This window comes from Pezoporus flaviventris, unplaced genomic scaffold (genome assembly GCF_033815535.1).
Source record: "Pezoporus flaviventris isolate CSIRO_AGI_PZ_B2104156 unplaced genomic scaffold, CSIRO_AGI_Pfla_v1 ptg000080l, whole genome shotgun sequence".
In the NCBI taxonomy this organism is placed as follows: domain Eukaryota; kingdom Metazoa; phylum Chordata; class Aves; order Psittaciformes; family Psittacidae; genus Pezoporus; species Pezoporus flaviventris.
The window spans coordinates 486,576-504,639 of NW_026892628.1; the positions used below are offsets into that span (position 1 = coordinate 486,576).

At 47.5% G+C, this 18,064-nt stretch overlaps 1 protein-coding gene across 1 annotated transcript; it reads left to right on the top strand.

Annotated features, from left to right (window-relative positions):
- Positions 1-81: 81 nt before the first annotated feature.
- SUGP1 (SURP and G-patch domain containing 1) lies at positions 82-18,007 on the top strand. Its single transcript, XM_061474678.1, has 14 exons — positions 82-217; positions 475-637; positions 1,159-1,262; positions 1,658-1,885; positions 3,600-3,723; positions 4,262-4,365; positions 5,963-6,086; positions 7,802-8,163; positions 12,513-12,619; positions 13,278-13,455; positions 13,707-13,813; positions 14,613-14,758; positions 16,214-16,343; positions 16,875-18,007. Exons 1-14 carry the CDS (start codon positions 97-99, stop codon positions 16,899-16,901), a joined length of 2,025 nt encoding a protein of 674 aa, XP_061330662.1. The 5' UTR covers positions 82-96; the 3' UTR covers positions 16,902-18,007.
- Positions 18,008-18,064: the final 57 nt, after the last annotated feature.

Consider the following 18,064-nt stretch of genomic DNA (forward strand, 5'->3'; position numbering starts at 1 on the left):
GGGACATGGAGTCCGCCCCGCCGGGAAACGGCGTGAAGCGCAAGGCCTCATGGGAGTTGTAGTCAGACCCGCGGCGTCAGCGAGGCGCTGGGGCGGATGCGGGACTACATCTCCCAGAGGCCTCTGCGGCAGGGCAGCGTAGCGCCGCCCGCCCCCGCCCGCCGCAGTGCATTATGGGACGGGAGCTCCAAAATGGACAACCCGAAGGATGCGCCAGGTACGGCGGGTTCCGCCGCCCCCCGTCCCGGTTCTTGCCTCGCCGCTGCCGCCTGCAGCGCTCTCCCCACCGCCGGTGGCACTGGGGTCCGTGGGAGGGGGGCCCCTGTGTGTGTGGGGGGGGAGGTGGAGAGGGGACGCGGCCCGTGTGTATGGTGGGTGCCTGTGGCAGTTCCCCCTCCTCCCCTCAGTGGCTGCGGGGCCTCCCGGACGTCCCGACCCCCTCAGCGTTCATTCTGATCCCTCCTTCTCCCCTAGGGAAGGCGAGCCGGTGGTTCGGGGTCGCGCAGTCCAAATCTGCCAAGACAAACGTGAATCTTCTGCACCAGGAGGAGTTGATAGCACAGAAAAAGAAGGAGATCGAGGCCAGGCTCGAGCAGCAGGCGAGGCAGAAGTGCCCGAGCATCCCTCTGCTCGGAGAGTACGTGGGGATTGCGGTGCTAGGAGCTTTGCTGGCATGAAAGGGATGCGTTTGAGAGATGAAGCTGAAGAGGGAAGCTTTGCAAAGCTCTTGCACTTGGGGGTGAATACGGAGAGGTGAAATTTGGGATTGAGTAAAGGTTAGAATAGGGTACTTGTACTGTAGTTGATCTAGCAAGGCAAGAGTGGGTATGTGCTAACAGCAGTTATGGTTTTAATAGGATATTATTAAGTTTTCCTTCTACTTCCTATTTTTCTCTCTCTTATTACCACAAAGAGTTGGTGCAGTTTCCAGTTAAACACTTCCCAGGGGCAAGTAGAAATCCTGTTTCATCCCAGTAATAACTAAGTCAGGTGTAGAGTGTGGGTGAGTGCAGTAAGCAGCAAGCTGAACAGGTCTGTGCTTCTGGGAAGTTTGGTGTCTTGTCCACGTTAGATGAGGTTGGTGGTGGCTGGTGTTTCTGTTTGAGGGGGCTGGGGAGGATGATGAGCACCATCACCTGCTTTTCTTTTTCTACTCAGAGATGACGGTGCTGAGAACGAAGCCTCTGTTTCCAACAAGTTTGTTAATGATGGCAGTTTCCTCCAGCAGTTTCTCAAGCTGCAGAAGGAAAAGTCAAGTACTGGTAGGTCGACTTCTGAGCTACAGGAGGCCTTCCTTCTCCTGGTGATCCCAGCTTTGTGTGGGCTGCCTCCATGTATGTTCACTTTAAAAACCCTGCTATGAGCTGCTACCAGTAGGAGTATGTTCTAAAGCAGCCATGACCCCTTCAAATTTGGCTTACAGAGATGTGATAGAGAGGTGTTGCCCACTCTCTGCCTGCTTGGAGAAGCAGCACTGCTAGCGTGAACCTCGCTGTGTAAAAAACCATCCCAGCTTTCATTTTATCCTGCAGCTTTTACCGGTGTCTTTTAACTTACTCTGAAAATCATGGCCTGTTGCAGCTCTGTCGCTGCCCGAGATGTTGTTTCTAACCTTAAAGGATGCACAGGAATTATTTTCCCCTCATTCTTTTCTAAGAAACTCCCCCGAGTTCTACTGAGAACTCGGCAACTGCTTCAGCAGCAAATGCTGGGAAGAAGCCTGGGCTGTTTGGGAAGCGGGCCGGGCAGGTCCTGAGCAGCATGCTGCACCAAGCACGGAGCTCCTCCCAGCCCAGACAGAGCCCAGGCACTGCCCGCCACAGTGTCTTTCAGTCGCCAGATGAGGATGAGGAGGAAGATTATGAGCAGTGGCTGGAAATTAAAGGTAAATGACACCTTGTGCTCTGCCTTGCTTTGGGGTGCAGCTCACCCTAGCGCTAGGGGTGGAGCGTGGGGACAGCATTCCTTCAGTGGAGGGTGGTTTTTCCTTATGCTGTGGGTTGGCATTCCCAACACAGTTCCTCTGGGCTGACTTCCTCATGGAAATGGCAGCAGTTAATGCAGAGGGGCTCCTCCAAAGCTTCAGCAAAGAAGCTGAAGACCGAATGCTGGGAGGTATTCCTGATCCAGCCTGAGCTTGGAGTGGGAGAGGGATCATTTGCCATATTCAGATTGGGTTTGTGCCTAGGAAGATGGGTTTTCTCTGAATTACCAGGGCAAGTTCTTCACCACCTCTGTGAAAATAACCTATAGAGACAAAAGATGTTTTATTCCTAATGGAACTCAATTGTTTGCTTGTCATAAGAATTCTACTTTGGTACAACTGACATTTATTATGCCTGTTGCTGACCTCTAGACAATACACATAATGCTTGTCTTGAAAATGGAGCTGTAGCCTTTTTAATGATAGAAAATGAAGAGTTTGGGAGTGGTTGTGTAGAGGGGGGAAGCTGTGTCTGGTAAGCAATAAGATGACATGGGAGGCACAGAACTGAAATCAGAGTTTCTGCCTCTTTCCAAACTTCCATTGAAAAATCTCTCCATTAGGTTCTGCCTGCTTGAAGCAGGATAGAGAAGCAGTGAGGAATCTTGCAGCATTTAAATAACCAACTTGATCTGGCTAACCCAGGCCAGGAAGCCCAGGGGCAGATTTGCTTAATAATCTGCATTTCATTTGTGTGTATTAATCAAGTATAAAATGAGATTGGAGTTGCTAAATAAGTCACACTGAGCTTTGTGTCATCATTTATTTCATTCTATGGTTACAAAACCATATCCAGCCTTTTCTGGTGGGATTTCTAAGAGCATCATCTTGGCAAGTGTGAACTTAAGCATGAAATGCACTGCAGGAATGTGGCTGCAGTGAACAAAGATGGATTATGGACCCTTCATTTAAAGATTGTAGGTTCAAATCTAGTCCAGTGTGGGCAGTTCTTCTCCCACGTGCTCTTTGCTCAGTGCACTCCCCAGTATGTTGTTGTCTAGACAAGAGCCTGTGTTTAGTTAGTTCCCTTTGGGTCTGTCCTGCATCTGCTCTGTAACCACTGTCAGTGTTGGTGCATTTTTGCCTTGGCACAGAAGCCAAAAAACGGTTTCTTGGAGACTGAGCTTTCCTCTTCTCTCCAGTGGGATTCCCTCCAAGCAAGAGCTGAGACATGGGTATATGCCAGTAGGAAGAGCCACATGCTCCAGCTCCACAATCTGCCTCCCCTAGCTGGGTACAGAGTGATGTCTTAAGAACTGGAATCTGTACTGATGAGTAATGTGGTGGTTAAAGTCAAATCCCTGTTCCTCCCCATTGTGTTTTGTATGGAGTAGAATTATCAGAAGCAAATGATGTTGCAGTTCAAATTGTACCCTCAGCTGCGGGCATCCAAATGTGAGGCTTAGGCAGACGTAACATGAACTTCCTGCTAGAGGAGGCTGACAGTAAGCTGGGGGTTGTAAGTTGTACAGCTCTGTAAGACTGGATCCCCCATTTCATCCTTTCTCTTCCCATTCCCGTTCTACTTTTGTCTGCCTCCGTGGTTCTTAGAAGTAATGTACCTGTTGCCTGTTTGGTGTGTGAGTTGAACCCCAGTACTGACAGCTGCTTAAAGTTTTACCCCCAGAGGATGCTGACACCCGGGCATTGGTGGAAAAGCTGGCTAGGTTCGTGGCTGAAGGGGGACCACGGTTAGAGAAGGTCGCTATGGAGAGCTACAAGGATAAACCAGCCTTTTTGTAAGTGTGGTCGTTGCAACTCTTATCTTCCAAATGACAGCCCTCTCTCTTTGTAGGAGAAGAAGAGCCTCGTGGATAGAGTGACTAAGTTATAAGTAATTGGTTTATTTAATCATTGCTGGGGAAACTGAGGCAGGAAGTGAGGTGCTGAGGAAGCAGATCAGTGAGAGCCAGGATGCAGCTAGAGGGGTCTGGCTGTGCCTGGTGAATGACCAGCACATGGGATATGGCCTTAATCTCAGGCCTGCTTCTGTCTCCTCTGCCACTGTGTGGCTGGGGATAGAGAATTCCCTGCTTGATCAGAAGAAACTTCTTTGTTTCCCTTCAAGTGACGCACAGAATTTGGATGCAGGTCTTTAGATTAGAGCTGCGTGTATTTACACGTGCTGAAGATCTTGGGAGCCACATTTTCAGTGTGTTCTGAGTAACTGATTTGTATTTAATTGGGTTTGGGCTGTTTATATCCCAGAGTATCAATATTTGTATAGTGGTCGCTGATGCAGGTATTTTGTTCTTTTTATCTCCATCTCCGTGCCAGGTTTTTGCATAATAAGGACAGCAGAGAATTCCTTTACTACAGAAAGAAAGTGGCAGAGATAAGAAAAGAGAAACAAAACTTGCGGCCACCCCCTCTTCCAAAAGGTAATTGAGTGGGATCTGGAGAGATTGAATTGCACATATTCAATTTGTCCTCTTCACTCTCTGTAACTGCTTGTTGGGGCTGTGCTAAAACACTTGGAGTGGAGATTTGGCTGTCAGTTGAATTTCAAGAGATCAAACAGCACCATGAAAGTGGTGCCAAAACCGGTTGTTTCCCAAGCCCACAGCATCCTGTCCCATGCTCTGTGTAAAGGGCTCTTGGAAGAGATTTTCCTTCTACTTCTCAAAAATACTTCAAAGGAACAAAAATGATTCTCCAATGTGTGTGTTCTGGAAGGTTTCAGCCCTGAAAATGCAGTTAGGAAAAGTGGTTTATTTCAGATATCCTTATTTGATTTATTATAAATGGAAGTGGTTGGTTTGTTGTTTAGTTTGTTGACCGTAATCCCCACTTCTGCTGTTGTTTCCTTCTCTGAAGCTTTGCTTTTCTGCTTGGGACATAAATCCTTGCACATAAGGGACTGTTTTCAGGTGGGAAAACAGCAGAAGTGGCTGAGCTGCCAACACACAGGTGTGTGAGCAGTGGGATCTGGTTAGCTGTGGTGAGACACAAACTATTGAGTAGGTGAAGTGTGGTCTGTGGGCCAGGCATTTATCAATTCCAGCCCAACCTCTGTTTCAGGCCTTTCGCGTGGCCCTGGCATATCCCTCAGCCTTTCTGTGTCAGCTTCCTTTTCTGTGGAAAGGAGTCTTCAGGCAATTCAGCTGTCATGCTGAGGAGTTAACACCTCAAACCGTGGTTTAATAGACTGCAGGCTGAACGAGCTTGTTACCAATATCAACTAACTGATCCAGCAGCTTGTAAGCTACGCAGTATTATCCATGCTTTACAGGTGTGGAATATTGAAGCAAGGAAAGGTTATCACTTGGCCAAGGCTTATAATCATGTCTTCTGCTTCCTGGTCCTGTGCCAGCACTCTGGAGTACTGGCACTGTGCAGGTAGCAAATGGTATATAAGGCTGTCATGGCTAAATAACATATTTGCCTGGCTCCTTATAAACATTGAATATGCTCGAAATACTAATTCTCTGTGCCTTTGGATGAGGGCTGCAGTAGCCACCTCTTCCAGGTGAGGACTGGGACCATTCCATGGAGAATTTCCTCTGTCCTCCAAGCCTCCCCTGAAATGACTAGCAGAGGTGTGTGACAGTAGTACAAGTTTGCCACTTTCATACGTCTTTCCCATTGCTCCTGGGGATTTCAGTGGCAAAGTGTATAACAAGAAATGATTGTGAGTGCTGAGATGTCACCCTGCACAGGGCAGAAATTTCAGCAGAGAGAAACAAGGGTCCACCTTTTGACACAGAAGCTAGTTTGTGTGTTAATCTGCTCTCATCTCGCTCCTGGCACAGGGGAAGCTGCTGTGTCAATGGGCACTCCTCTGGTTACAAAGTCATTGTACAGCCTTATGCAAAATGATGCTTTTTGTGCTCTAAACTCTTATGACTGTTGCTATGTAATATTTCTAAAACTTAAACTCGACCTTTTGCCCTTATTCTGCTCTTGGGGTTCTTAGACCAGATAGGCTTTGACTGTTGCTTGTGTGAGTTGGGCCCAGTACTGACAGCCTGCTTAAAGTTTCACCCCCAGACGACGAAGAGATAAAGAACTCTGCAGAGAAACTGGCCAGGTTCATAGCAGCCGGGGGGCCAGAGATGGAAGCTATTGCTGTGCAGAACAACAGAGAGAACCATGCTTTCAGGTAAAGGAAGAAACCTGCTGCTCACTGGAATGTTGTGGGGCTCTTTTTTAAGGGGAAGTAGTAGCCAAGCTTGTGATAACGCTGAAGTCACAAGGACAGTGCACTTCTGTAGCATTGATACTTGAACATTCTCAAGCTTCACAGTTTAAATCAAGGCACAGAAAGAGAGAGAAATCAATTTGCTTTCCCCAAAATCATGTACAGCTTCCACCCCTCCTCACCTGCTTTCTGTTGCAAGGTGCCAGTATGATTCTAACCTTTCTGCTTCTCCATGTAGCTGTGTTTTGGTGTGGGCTCCCAGGCACTGCTCAGCCACTGCTGCCCCGTTAACTTCCTGGGTTGCTCTTTGCACAGCATCCCCACTAACGTGCAGGTAGCATTCCTTGTCTGTTAGGCCCCCCTTTGGAATCTCTTATTCAGCCTTTCAGATGTGAATTGCTCTCTTCAGTGCTCACTGACAGTTGTTTAATGCCTCCCTTTGGTCTCATCCATGTTTCATTTTTCTGCTCTTACAAACAATTGTATGTGTTCCTTGGAAGTGAAGTGGTGCTCAACAAGCCTGATTCTGTTGCTCGTATCTCAGTGCTTTATTGGCTGCCTTCTGGCCCTCTGGGGTGCTCCCTTTCTGTTGTCGTTTCCATTAGGCAGATGTGCTGATAGCTGAGCTCTTCCAGGATTTACTTTAAAACCCTGCTGTGATCCCACCTGAACACAGTCAAGTTCAACACTCGCTCCTCTACCAGGATTTCATCAGGTTTGCCATAGGGAGGGCCTCATCCTGACCTCTTTGAGGTCCTGGAGCAGTCCTTAATGCTGATTTTCAAATGGAGGGATGCAAGGCCATGTTTGAGTTTGCTTGTGTATTGTGTAATGATAGATGGAAAAGGCCTGTCATCTCTTAGGTTTCCTTGTGGGACGGGACACTATCCTGTGGAGAGGTTACACCAAGAGTTATACTGGTCTCCTGTAAAGGGAAGATCGTAGAGGACTTAGGAATAAGCAGGATTTCTGTGTGAAGAATTGAAACTGAAGTGAGCTCAAAAAGAGAATGTGTTTGTAACCATCATTGTATTGACTTGTGTTTCATTTCACACGTTGCTGCTAGCTTGAGAATTGTTCATGTTCTTCCTCCAGAGACCAAGGATATTTATTTCACACAAAAGGTCAGAGATGCCTGTTTCTGGAAGTGATAGCAGATAAGGCAGTGGGGTTTGCGTGTGAGGGAACAGAAGGAGCAATCATGGTCTAATCAAGCAGGCTGGTAATGTCAGTGCTTTTAGCTTGACTGGAGAGCTGGGGAGCAGTTTCTTTAGACAGTGGTTTGGCATCCCCACTGGTAAGACCTGAATGTTTGGGAGCTGAAACCTGACATGTTGTGGAGCACTTGCAGTTTTCCCATTCATCTTCCAGAAGGCAGGTGAATGCCGGGGGAAGACCTTGCACTTCCACAAATGTAATGTGTGCTTATTTGACAGCAGAAATAGCTCGTGAATGGGAAATGCACTTCCTGATCCCAAAGGAAACCTTGTGAAAGCACTTGGAGCCCTGCATTGCATGCATGCACACACAGGATGGTGCTGCAGAGCAGGGAAGTGTGGGGAAGGCTGGTTGTGCAAGAGCAGCGCAGCAGAGAAGAGCCCTGACCAAACTGTGCTGTACCCAGCCCCTGCATAGCACGGTTCGAGCTAAACTTGCTGGGTTTGACTTCTTGACAGGTTTCTATATGAGCCAAACAGCAGAGCCTACAAGTACTACAAGCACAAGCTGGAGGAGTTCCGGAAGGACAAGAACATCCCTGCAAGTGCCCCTTTGCCTGAAGAGCCCAGTCAGAAAAGGAAGAGCAGCCCTGAGACATCCCCATCAGTTATGTGCTTACCAGCTTTGCCTTTGCCCCTGCCCTTGCCCTCAGCTTCACCATCATCCTCCTCTACAACTGCACCTGATGAGGCAGCTGCAGCTGCTGCTCCAGGCACTATGAAGAAGAAGCGGAAAAGCAGGTGGGGGCCGGAGGAGGAGAAGGTTGAAGTACCTCTGCCACAGCTTGTCCAGCAGCTGGAGGCTCCCGCCCCTCTCACAGGTTAGTGGGGCTGTATATTGTGGTGAAGAGCTGTTCTGCCTTAGCACAGCTGGCTGTGCAAAGAGAAAATCCACTGAGTCTTATCTCCTGTTGTAATCTCCTTGGTTGCCAGCCCCTATCTTTCAGCTGGGCCTAGCAGCTAGCTCTCCCCTGGGTGGAAACCCAGATAAATCACTTTATCTTGCTGACACCAGGGATTGGATCTTATCATTCTCCAGCTATCTCTGAAACCCTGCTGTGCTATAGCTCATTACAGCCTCAGCCTCTGTGTTGTTTAGGGCTATTTCACTTCAGGAAGAGAGTCTGTCAGAAAACAACTATCAAAGGCTGAACTGTGCTTATTCCCCATGGTGGGATAAAATCCTTGTGCAGCACTTCCATCTCCCTCTAACTGATCAGAGGCTAAATGGGAATAGCCATTCCCCAAGTGCTGGAGGACACAAGTAACTTCCAATTTATACCCATTTCAGTTCATTTGATGACAGATGAGCTTCACGGTTCTTAGCCAGTGTTGAGGCTCATGCTCCTGGTACTGCCAGGTTCATCTGAAAGGTGCAGCTCTCCGAGTGCTGGAAGAGAATTCTCCCAGTTGGAGCCCTTCTCAGGAGCTCTCAGAGGCTGAACTCTGGTGCCCATCAGTGCATGTGCAGTAGTTAGAGCTGCATACATAAATGGAGTCCCTCAAGGAAAGCATCCTTTGTCTGGGATGAGTGTGAGCCCTGCAGGGTGAGCCCACAACACACTGGCAGCTTGTGCAGTTCATTGTTCCAGCAAGTGTGTGGGTCTTCTGCTTTGGCTGGGTTTTGGAGAGGTAACTGCTCAGCCCTTCATATCTTTGACCGTTAGGCTTGGGTAAGGTGTAGGGTATGTGCTGTGATGTCTGTGGCTCTGCCGAGGGCAGGAGGGAAGGAAGGGCTCCATCTCCTAATCCAGCACTTCAGATGGAGATGAAGTTCCTATGTGGTTCTTCTGATCACAGCCCTATAAAGAAGTCTTGGCTATACCTCTCGTAGGTACAGGACAAGATACCAACCTGGAGGGATTCATTTGACCTTGAATTGCTGCTTGTACCTCTAGAGTACTTGTTTTGCAGGCAATAATGAAGCTTCCCCGGTGTAGCTGGGCAGGTGCTATTGAAGCAAGCCTCAGGTTCTGTCTTCATACCCCCTGCTGCAGTGGGGGGATGCAGGGGTGTCTGCGTGCTCATTTCAGCATGCTGCCTGCTGAAATCTCCCCTGGCTCTTTCAGCCTCCCCTTCATTAGACAGGACATACTTGTGTTCAGGCTCACTTTCTTCAGGGCTTTTTGTCAAGTAGAAGAAAGGGACAGCAACAGATTTGCCAGGCAGACCAAACCAACCCTTAGCATGGTGCTTGTGCTCTGCAGGGGGAAGGGTTTGGTTTTTATCAGCTCATATGAACTTTTCCCTTTTTTAGAATTAGTATCTTCAACCTGGAGTTCCAATGACCCCTCTGGTCCTGTGGAAGGTTAGAGTTGCACAGGATGCTTTGGTACCTCAGACTCTACATCTTTAATCCGTTATGCTTAGCAAGAGTTTGGGGTTGAGTGGAGAACTTTTCTGATTCTTTTCCCATCTACTTTTAGTAATAAATCAGTATCATTAGAGGAGAAAGTGTGGCCCTTCTGCACAGAAACAAGGCTTCTCTTATTGATATCAAAACCCTTAACTGCATACATCCTGCAGGGACTAACACAGCTGCAAAGCGGAACAGAGCAGAGATACTGGAATTAGGGAACTCTGGACTAATGGGAAATTACAGGCTGTCATTAGAACTCTGTGAAAGCTAATACTGGATTGCTTTGGGTCTGATTAGTTTTAATTGAGTGAGATCTTCAGGCTGTGAAGCAAGAAATGAGGCACTTCTGTATTGGGATTTCTCCTGCTGTCCTTAAAGGACGTTCACTGCTCTTGTAACAAGCTCCTTTTCCGGCATGTGGGGAAGGGATAAACCTTCAGGTAGCCTCCTGCCAATGCTGCAGATAGACTGCACCATTAACCCTGGAGGCAAAGCTGATGTCATTCCAGGGAAACAAATGTATTTTTCCCAGGCCTGCTGAACATGAGACTGGGAAGCAACTTCTTATCACACAGCGTTTGCCTGTGCTAGCCCAGTGGAAGGAACTTCTAAATCTTATCTATTTGTATGCAAATTCACTGACTGATCTTATTTACAAAGAGACTTTTCTATCTTGGGGTAGAGCTTTGCTTTTTCTGTCACCTTTGCCAGTGTTGTGCTGCTTTGGGCCCAGCCTCCAAAAATACCTCCCAGAGCTGAATTTCTGCAGTGACTTTCATCATCTCTCAGCAGAAAGCACCAGAGCAGTCAGAGAAACCAGATGTAGTTTTAGCACACGAAGGAGCAATGGCATATGCTTTCTGGGAAGGAAAAGAAGATGCTCCAGTCCCACCTTTCTCCTTTAAGGGGGTTATATATATGCTGGGTTAAGGTAGCACCTCCTGGGGCCTCTAGAGCCATGCCTGGCTCTTAGCCTGTGTGTTTATGCAGTTCAGAGCTTAGCCAGGGAGCTCCTGACCTCTGTGAAGGGCAGAGACTCTTCCTCAGTGCATTCAGAGGAAGGTTTCCCCTGCCTTGACTCAGGGGGTGAATCTTTGACTGGGGCTGATGCTGAAGTGCCCTAGTCTCACGTAACATTTGGGGCCAGATTCTTTACGTGCCATAGGCATAGTGTGTTCATAAAACTGTTTCCAAACCTCAGTGCTCTCCCAGACACAAATCGGGTTGTTTAGCAACAATAGAAAGGTTTCTTTTCCTAGTTGTTCTTATTTCTTGGGAGCTGGAAGTGCCTATCCCAGCACCAAGCCCAGCATAACCCAGCTTCTTGCTTCTCTCCCCTTGGAAAACCTCTTGCAGTGTTTTACATAACTCTTTCTGCAGAGTTGACTCCCAGCTCTGGTGTGAATGTGCAGAGGCTGTAGCTGCGGGAGGGAGGGTGGATGTGCTGGTTTCTGCTCTGCTTGGGAGCCTGGAGTTAAGGAAGCTGCTTCCCCATCCTGGAGTCCTCAGCCCAAAGCATGAAGGGAGAGTGCTCTGATCAATTGCCCAGAGTGCCAGTGAGAGGAAGGGAGCTGCTGACCCCTGGGGCCTCATTACCATATTGTGTAGACATTTGGTGTCATGAACAATGATCTTACTATTATCAGGCTTCATAATTAATAGATGATGAATAAGTAATGAAGCATCATTTAATTATAGTCTGGACTTACACTCAGATGGAGACTTTTGCAGGCATTAGTAGGAAGATATCCTTGCCTTGTACTGAAAAATGCAGCACCCTTTCTAGTGTGGGTTTGTCTTCTTTTAATCCCTTAAAAATTTTATTGTTGGGACCTTGGCTCTGAGGTGCTGTAGAGGGAAGCTGCCAGCATTGCTGGCTAGAGCTGAACCAACTTTGCAAGGCAATCTTCATGATAAATCTCTTGCAGCCCCAGCAGTGTTTCTATTACTTTCCTTCATGGTGCTGCAATTCCAAATAAGTTTCCTTCTCCCCCTTGCCCCCCGCCCCCTCCCCCCTTCCCTTCCCTTGTCATTTGAACTCCAAGTGCCCTGTGATCATTTTAAACCCATAGGTGCCCTGCCCAGGTAATGTTAATGTCTAATTTCAGGGCTTATCTGATAAACCGGCAAAAACCATTCCAAAGGAGGAGCATCCAAAAGGGGATACTGCAGAAAAAGGATACATCAGTGGGATTGTCAAGTAGAAATGCCAAATGCCCCCTCCTTGAAAGCAGGGGCAGCATCCCTGGCAATGCAGCTTGTGGGCCTATAGATCAGAAGCTAAAATTCCCTTGGGGAACAGCAGCTCCCAAAAGCAGCACAATGCTCAGGTCTGTGTTCTGGTGTGCTCATTTGCTTTTCAGTTGGAATAAAGTTGCTGTTTACATAGGAATCAGCAGACACTTGGTGCACAGGTTGGGCAATACACTGACAGGCTCAGGTCTGCTGGTGACTTCATGCTGAGTAACTAATAGCACCCTTTAAAAGCCTGGGCTTCACCAGGAAGCCTTTTGAGGGGAATGGATAGTTCTTGAAGGATGGTGTAGCAGAAGGATGGTGTGCAGTGTGACCACGAGGATGTGAGACACAGTCTGAGGAGAGGCCTGGACCAGGGTGAGGAAATACTGAGTTGAATGATCTGTGACCATTCTTGCTCCTGTGGTTTCTACGTCCTGCCAGGTGCTTGTTCTTCAGTCAGTGCTGAAACCATGGAATGAATGCAAACCTTCCTGGAGGGCTCTTCAGCTGTGGGTTCACTGCTCTCAATGGCTGTCTCATTTCTGAAAGTCTTTTAACATGTGCTTATTACAGTTCAGGACCTCAAGGGTCTTGGTTATGAAAAAGGGAAACCAGTTGGTTTGGTGGGTGTGACGGAGCTCTCTGAAGCCCAGAAGAAACAGCTGAAGGAGCAGCAGGAGGTAATACCCTGAAATGATTTCCAAATTCATACTGTGTTGCAGCATGACTGGCTTAGATGGGAGAGTGGAAGTGGAGACAGCAAAGAAACTTCACTGGGGCCCACAAATAAATCTCTAGGATTTGTGCTGAATGCCAAAGAATCGTGATGCTGCAGTCAGCAGAAACAGGAGAGGACTTTGGGGAATATGAATGAAGCCAACCAATTGCTGTCCTACCAAACTAAACCCCCAGATCTATAAGGTCTCTTGTGTCACATCTGCAGCTGGTTATATATTGCTCCAGCAGTGGGGAGGAGGGGAGTGGAGACTTAGAGTTTTGGGGGGAATCGGAGCAGAATTGGCTTTTGCCAGAACGTGGGGGTGGTGTTTAAGCTGTGGGGCGATGAGGAGATGGCAGCAGTCCTCAGTGTTAACATCTAGGTGCCTCTGTTGGAGCAACCAGTACATAATACATAATGCTCCTGTTTGATCTGAGAAGTGAGTGGCTCAGATCAAGCAACAGCACTCGTTGCCTGTGGGGATTTGTAGTTGTCGTAACCTCTGTGTGTAGGGCAGCTGGGGTGGGTGCAGGCTCTGCTGCAGAGCTCTGTGTGCCCCTGGCACTCTGCTGCCTGCAGTGGGGGTCTTATTGAGCGCACTGTTGCTTCTCTTCCTCTAGATGCAGCAGATGTATGATATGATCATGAAGCACAAGCAAGCCATGCAGGATATGCAGATGATGTGGGAAAAGGCAATCCAGGAGCACCAGTATGACTATGACAGTGATGAAGAGGTGGACAGTGAGCTGGGAACATGGGAGCACCAGCTTCGGCGCATGGAGATGGATAAGACACGAGGTGTGTAGGCAGCTGCCATGCAAACATCTTGCTCACTCTGTGGTTGCACAGAGGCCTCCAGAGGGGGATGTCTGAGGTCACATTGTTGGCATGGGAGTTGCAGGGTCACTTTTCAGTGCTCTGCTGTGGCTTCCCTGCCTTTTGAGTGGAGATAATCACCATGGGTTGCTGTGAGGCTTTATGCTTCACAAACCCGCTGAAATTCAAAGTCAGAACACTGTCTCATTGCTGGTTTCTCTTCTCTTGGGCAGAGTGGGCTGAGCAGCTGACCCAGATGGGCAGAGGGAAACATTTCATCGGAGACTTTCTTCCACCTGACGAGCTGGAGAAGTTCATGGAGACGTTCAAGGCACTGAAGGTGAAACAGCCAAATTCAGACCAGTGGCAGCACTTCACATTGTCCTGAGAAGGGAGGGATAGGTCTCAAGTGTGCTTAGCCTTTTGTCACAGCGCTTAGCTCCCTCACAGCCTTGAGGTACTTCTGCCCTTACTCTAGGAGCTCTGTTCCTTGTGGAGGAAACAAGGGGTAAATTGCAGTAGCAAAGCAGAGAGCAGACTATTGGGACAGGATTTGAGGGTTAGCTGCAGTTGCAGACCAGCCTCTTGGACTCACCATGGTTTGGCTGATCCTGTTTCAGACAAGTGGTTGCTGATGCCAAGCAAGGAAAATGTGAATTCTTAATCTAGATAAGTGCAGTAAAGTGAAAATACAAAATCTACAAAAAGCTTATGCAAAGCACTTCAGTACCTGCCAATTCTTCCTAAACTGTAGGACTTCTTGATGCTGGCACATCCGTCTTGCTGTTTCCGTGTTGCCAGCATGGGGTCTGACGTTCCCTGGAGATCCTGGCTTAAATAAGAACTGTATCTGAAGCGTGAGCCAGGGAGCAACTTTGAATTTGGGAGCTAAATATTTCTCTTCTTAATCTCACAGTAGCATTCCCTGCTTCTTGCAGATTGTTCTGGTGTTGGGCAGTGCTTTATCATTTGCCTGCTTCCTTCTCTGTGGTGGTGCAGAGCTGGAATCCCAGGGAATGGTGTTAGTTATTAATTGCTTGCCAGAGCCATCCTAACTTGGAGTAGCTGAAGCTGGTTTTCCCTTCCTCTGCCCCACAAAGAGAAAAGAATAACCTACAGTTCCTTTTGTGCCTCTGCAGGAAGGACGGGAGCCAGATTATTCCGAATACAAGGAGTTCAAACTTACTGTGGAAAACATAGGTTATCAAATGCTAATAAAGATGGGCTGGAAGGAAGGCGATGGACTCGGTTTGGATGGACAGGGGATTAAAAACCCAGTCAGCAAGTAAGCAGAGTCCTTCTACTGTTGATTTAGTCCTTTCCTCTTGGGTGGTAATTGATGCGCCTTCCCTGGCCTACTGGAAGCAGCTGCAGTGAATGTGAGTGTAATTCATCACTGGAGCAGAATATGGAATCCTTGCAGCAAAGGAGAAAAATGCTTTCTGATTTCTCTGGGGTTGTTCCCCCCCCAGTGCTTGGGTTTGTTACTTTATCTCAGGCAGGAGCAATGATCTGAGCTAAGAGTGTTTTGATTCTAATCTCAATTTGCATGCTGAGCTCTTCTGGGAGGTGCTGTCTCCCCAGTTATAAAATGAAGGTAAGACTTGTCCACACCTCCCCTCTCCCAGGACGTGCGAGGATTAAATCATGTCTTTAAAGTCATAAATTTATTTCAGTAAATATATTCAAGAACGTGCCTTTTGCATCTGAAGCACAGTTGGTCCCTGCTGGTTAGTTCCTGGTGTACTGTGGGTGAAAGGATGCTGCTGCTGGACCTGTGCTTGAAAGATGCTTCAGTCCAGATCAGAGCTTTGTGTGAGATCATGCAACTGCCTTGACGTCACTCTTTAGTACAGAAGTTTTCTGATTTGATCACACTTTGTATATAACCAAGCATAATGAGTTCTATCCAAGAATAGATGAGCAGCTCTTTTTAGGTAGCTCATCTGTTGGTAACATATGCTGAACTTCAAAACCCAATATTGGGGGCAGGAAGTTCTCTGAATTAGGTTTTTTAGCATTAAATCCTTTTAGAAATAGCAGTTGTTTGTTTACTGCATGATGGAAAGTCTCTCTGCAAAGCAGTTCTGCTCCTCTCTAGCAAGAAGATCTCTTTGGCAAAATGCTTATTGGGTCAGAGAAGTTCTGTGGTAAGAGATTGCTGTAATCAAACCAGCAAGGCTTCCAAACAGAGGGACAACAGAGTCTGTCCATCACAGGCTTGGAGAAGGTTTGTGCTTTGCTTGGGTTCTATCATCTCTGATGCTCCTAGAACTGGTAGAAGGGTGCTGCTGCAGAGGAAGAGGCATTGCTGCTGCTTCTGGAGGAATAAAAGGCAGGTACATTTAACAGATCTGTGTGCCTCCACTCAGTGAGGTACAAATGGAAGCATCTGATTGCCAAAGGTGAGTCTGCCGGGCAGAGCAGTGTTCAGCAGGGAGGCATCCAAACCACAGATGCTATTTCTCTTCCAGCTGTAAAAGGTTAAGCAAATATATGTTGATACTCCTGCTTCCATCTAACAACAGCAAGCATCATTGATTCAGAAGGGCAGTGTAGCAACATGGCAAATGCAATAAGCTGCTCAGTATTAGCTATCTGTCTTGATGCAGCGCGCTCTGCGTGACGATGCCCAGTGCTCCCTGATGCCTGTCCTCCAGCTCTGCCGACAAGAGGCAGCAGGCCTTCCTGAGGAAGAGGAAGGTGATCTGTCATGTCTTTGTTCCCTCCTTCCAAACAGGGGAACTGCTACTGTGGATGGAGCTGGTTTTGGCATCGATCGTCCTGCTGAGCTCACCAAGGAGGATGATGAGTACCAAGCGTTCCGTAAGCGAATGATGCTCGCCTACCGCTTCCGACCAAATCCATTGGTAAGGTGGTCCCAAAACGAGAGCAGGCACAGTGACAAACCCACTGAGGCTTCTGTGTGTGTCTCGTAAGGGTGGGGGTGTTTCTAGCACTTAGCCAAGAGAGCAAATGCTGTGAAAGTTTCTCTTTTGATTCTGCTCTCATGCTGAATCACATTATCGCTACCAAAACAGCCACGGATGCGCAGTTTTCTTTGCCATCACTTTATTTTTAAACACAAAAGCCTATGGGTTGAGTTTTATCTGGTGCATACCAAGTATAAATGCTGAGCACAGAGCATACGGGGGCTTGTCCATGGGTTCTTTTGGATAATTGTTTTCCTGGTTGCAAAAGGCTGCTCCATTTGCATTGGCCTCGTCCATTCCGCATGCCAGCACACCTTGAAAGCTTCATTTATAATTTGTGATGGGCAAAGCTCAGGTTCCACTGTCAGAAATGTCACGTTTCAGTGGCTTTTTCAGGTAATTAAGCTCAGATGCTCATTGTTCTGTGAAGACAGCAGTTTTGATTCATTTCTCTCTTCTTCCCCACAGAACAACCCGCGACGACCTTACTACTGAGAATGCTTTTGGGGGACAGCGTGTTTTCAAATCCAAGTGTAATTTTTTCTGTGAAATGTTATGAAACTGCATTATCAGTCTCTTATTTGCTAATATTGTAAAACTTTTCGAAGTCACGATACCATCTGTCACCCAGAAGAGCCCCCTTGAGTGTCACGGCAGCCGTGTCATAACAAGGCCTGGGTGGTGCTTGGGGAGGAGAACAGAGCAGGTGAGAACAGATCTTCACATGGTGCCCTGCTGACAGGGAAGGGTAGCACCAAAGATACTAGTAAGTAGTTCAGGGACTTCATTTGTGTTTAGCTCAGTGCCATGTTACAGGGAGTGCATTTCATGTGACCCTGCAGATCCTCTACTGTTCAGATGTGCAGCTTGTGCTGCTCTAGGTTGTTTGGTTGGGTTGTTAATGACAAGTACAAGGGGCTATCTCCGCCCCAGGTTTTGGGGCTGTTGTTCAAGTCAGGCTATTGTTCACTGAAGAACTGGGTTCTGATGCTGTCATGAAGCCAGAAGTATAGTCTGACCTTCACCTGACATTGCAAAACCAGTGTCTAGTTGGTTTACCTCTGGCCTGTGAAAGACAAGGTGGGGATTGGTGTGAAGTGTGGCTACAAGGCTTGAGGGATGTGGGGGCAAGTTCTTCAGAGGTGATGGCTTCTTGGTCTCTTGAACACTAAGTTCACCCCAAAAGACTTGCAAACCAAGAGACTTGCTACAACTTCCTGTGGCTCAGGGTGCTGAAGAATCAAGCCTTCAGCCACAGCTTGGCAAAGGCCATTTGGATTCTGTTGTCATAAGAAACCTCTTTACAGATATAAATTTTCTTCATTCAGTCTGTAAATAAAATAAAACTCATTTGTTCCTTAGTTTTAATCACTGAATTTTTGGGAGTAGTTGCTCTTACTGTGAGTTTTCATAGGCTGAGGGACTGTCCTGCACCTTTTTCCTTCCAAGCATCTTAAACCAATGTGAGATTGATTGGTTTGGTTTCTTCTGCCTTTGTTTTCCTTCCATCCAAATACTTGGTGTGTGCGTCCCTTTTGTTAACTTTTCTTACCAACATCGAGCCAAGCATTTGGCTTTCAATAAAACCATTTGAAACAGTCGATTCAGGAGGGTTTCATTTGGGGAGAATCCAAGTGAGTGAGGCCCTCGTGCACACC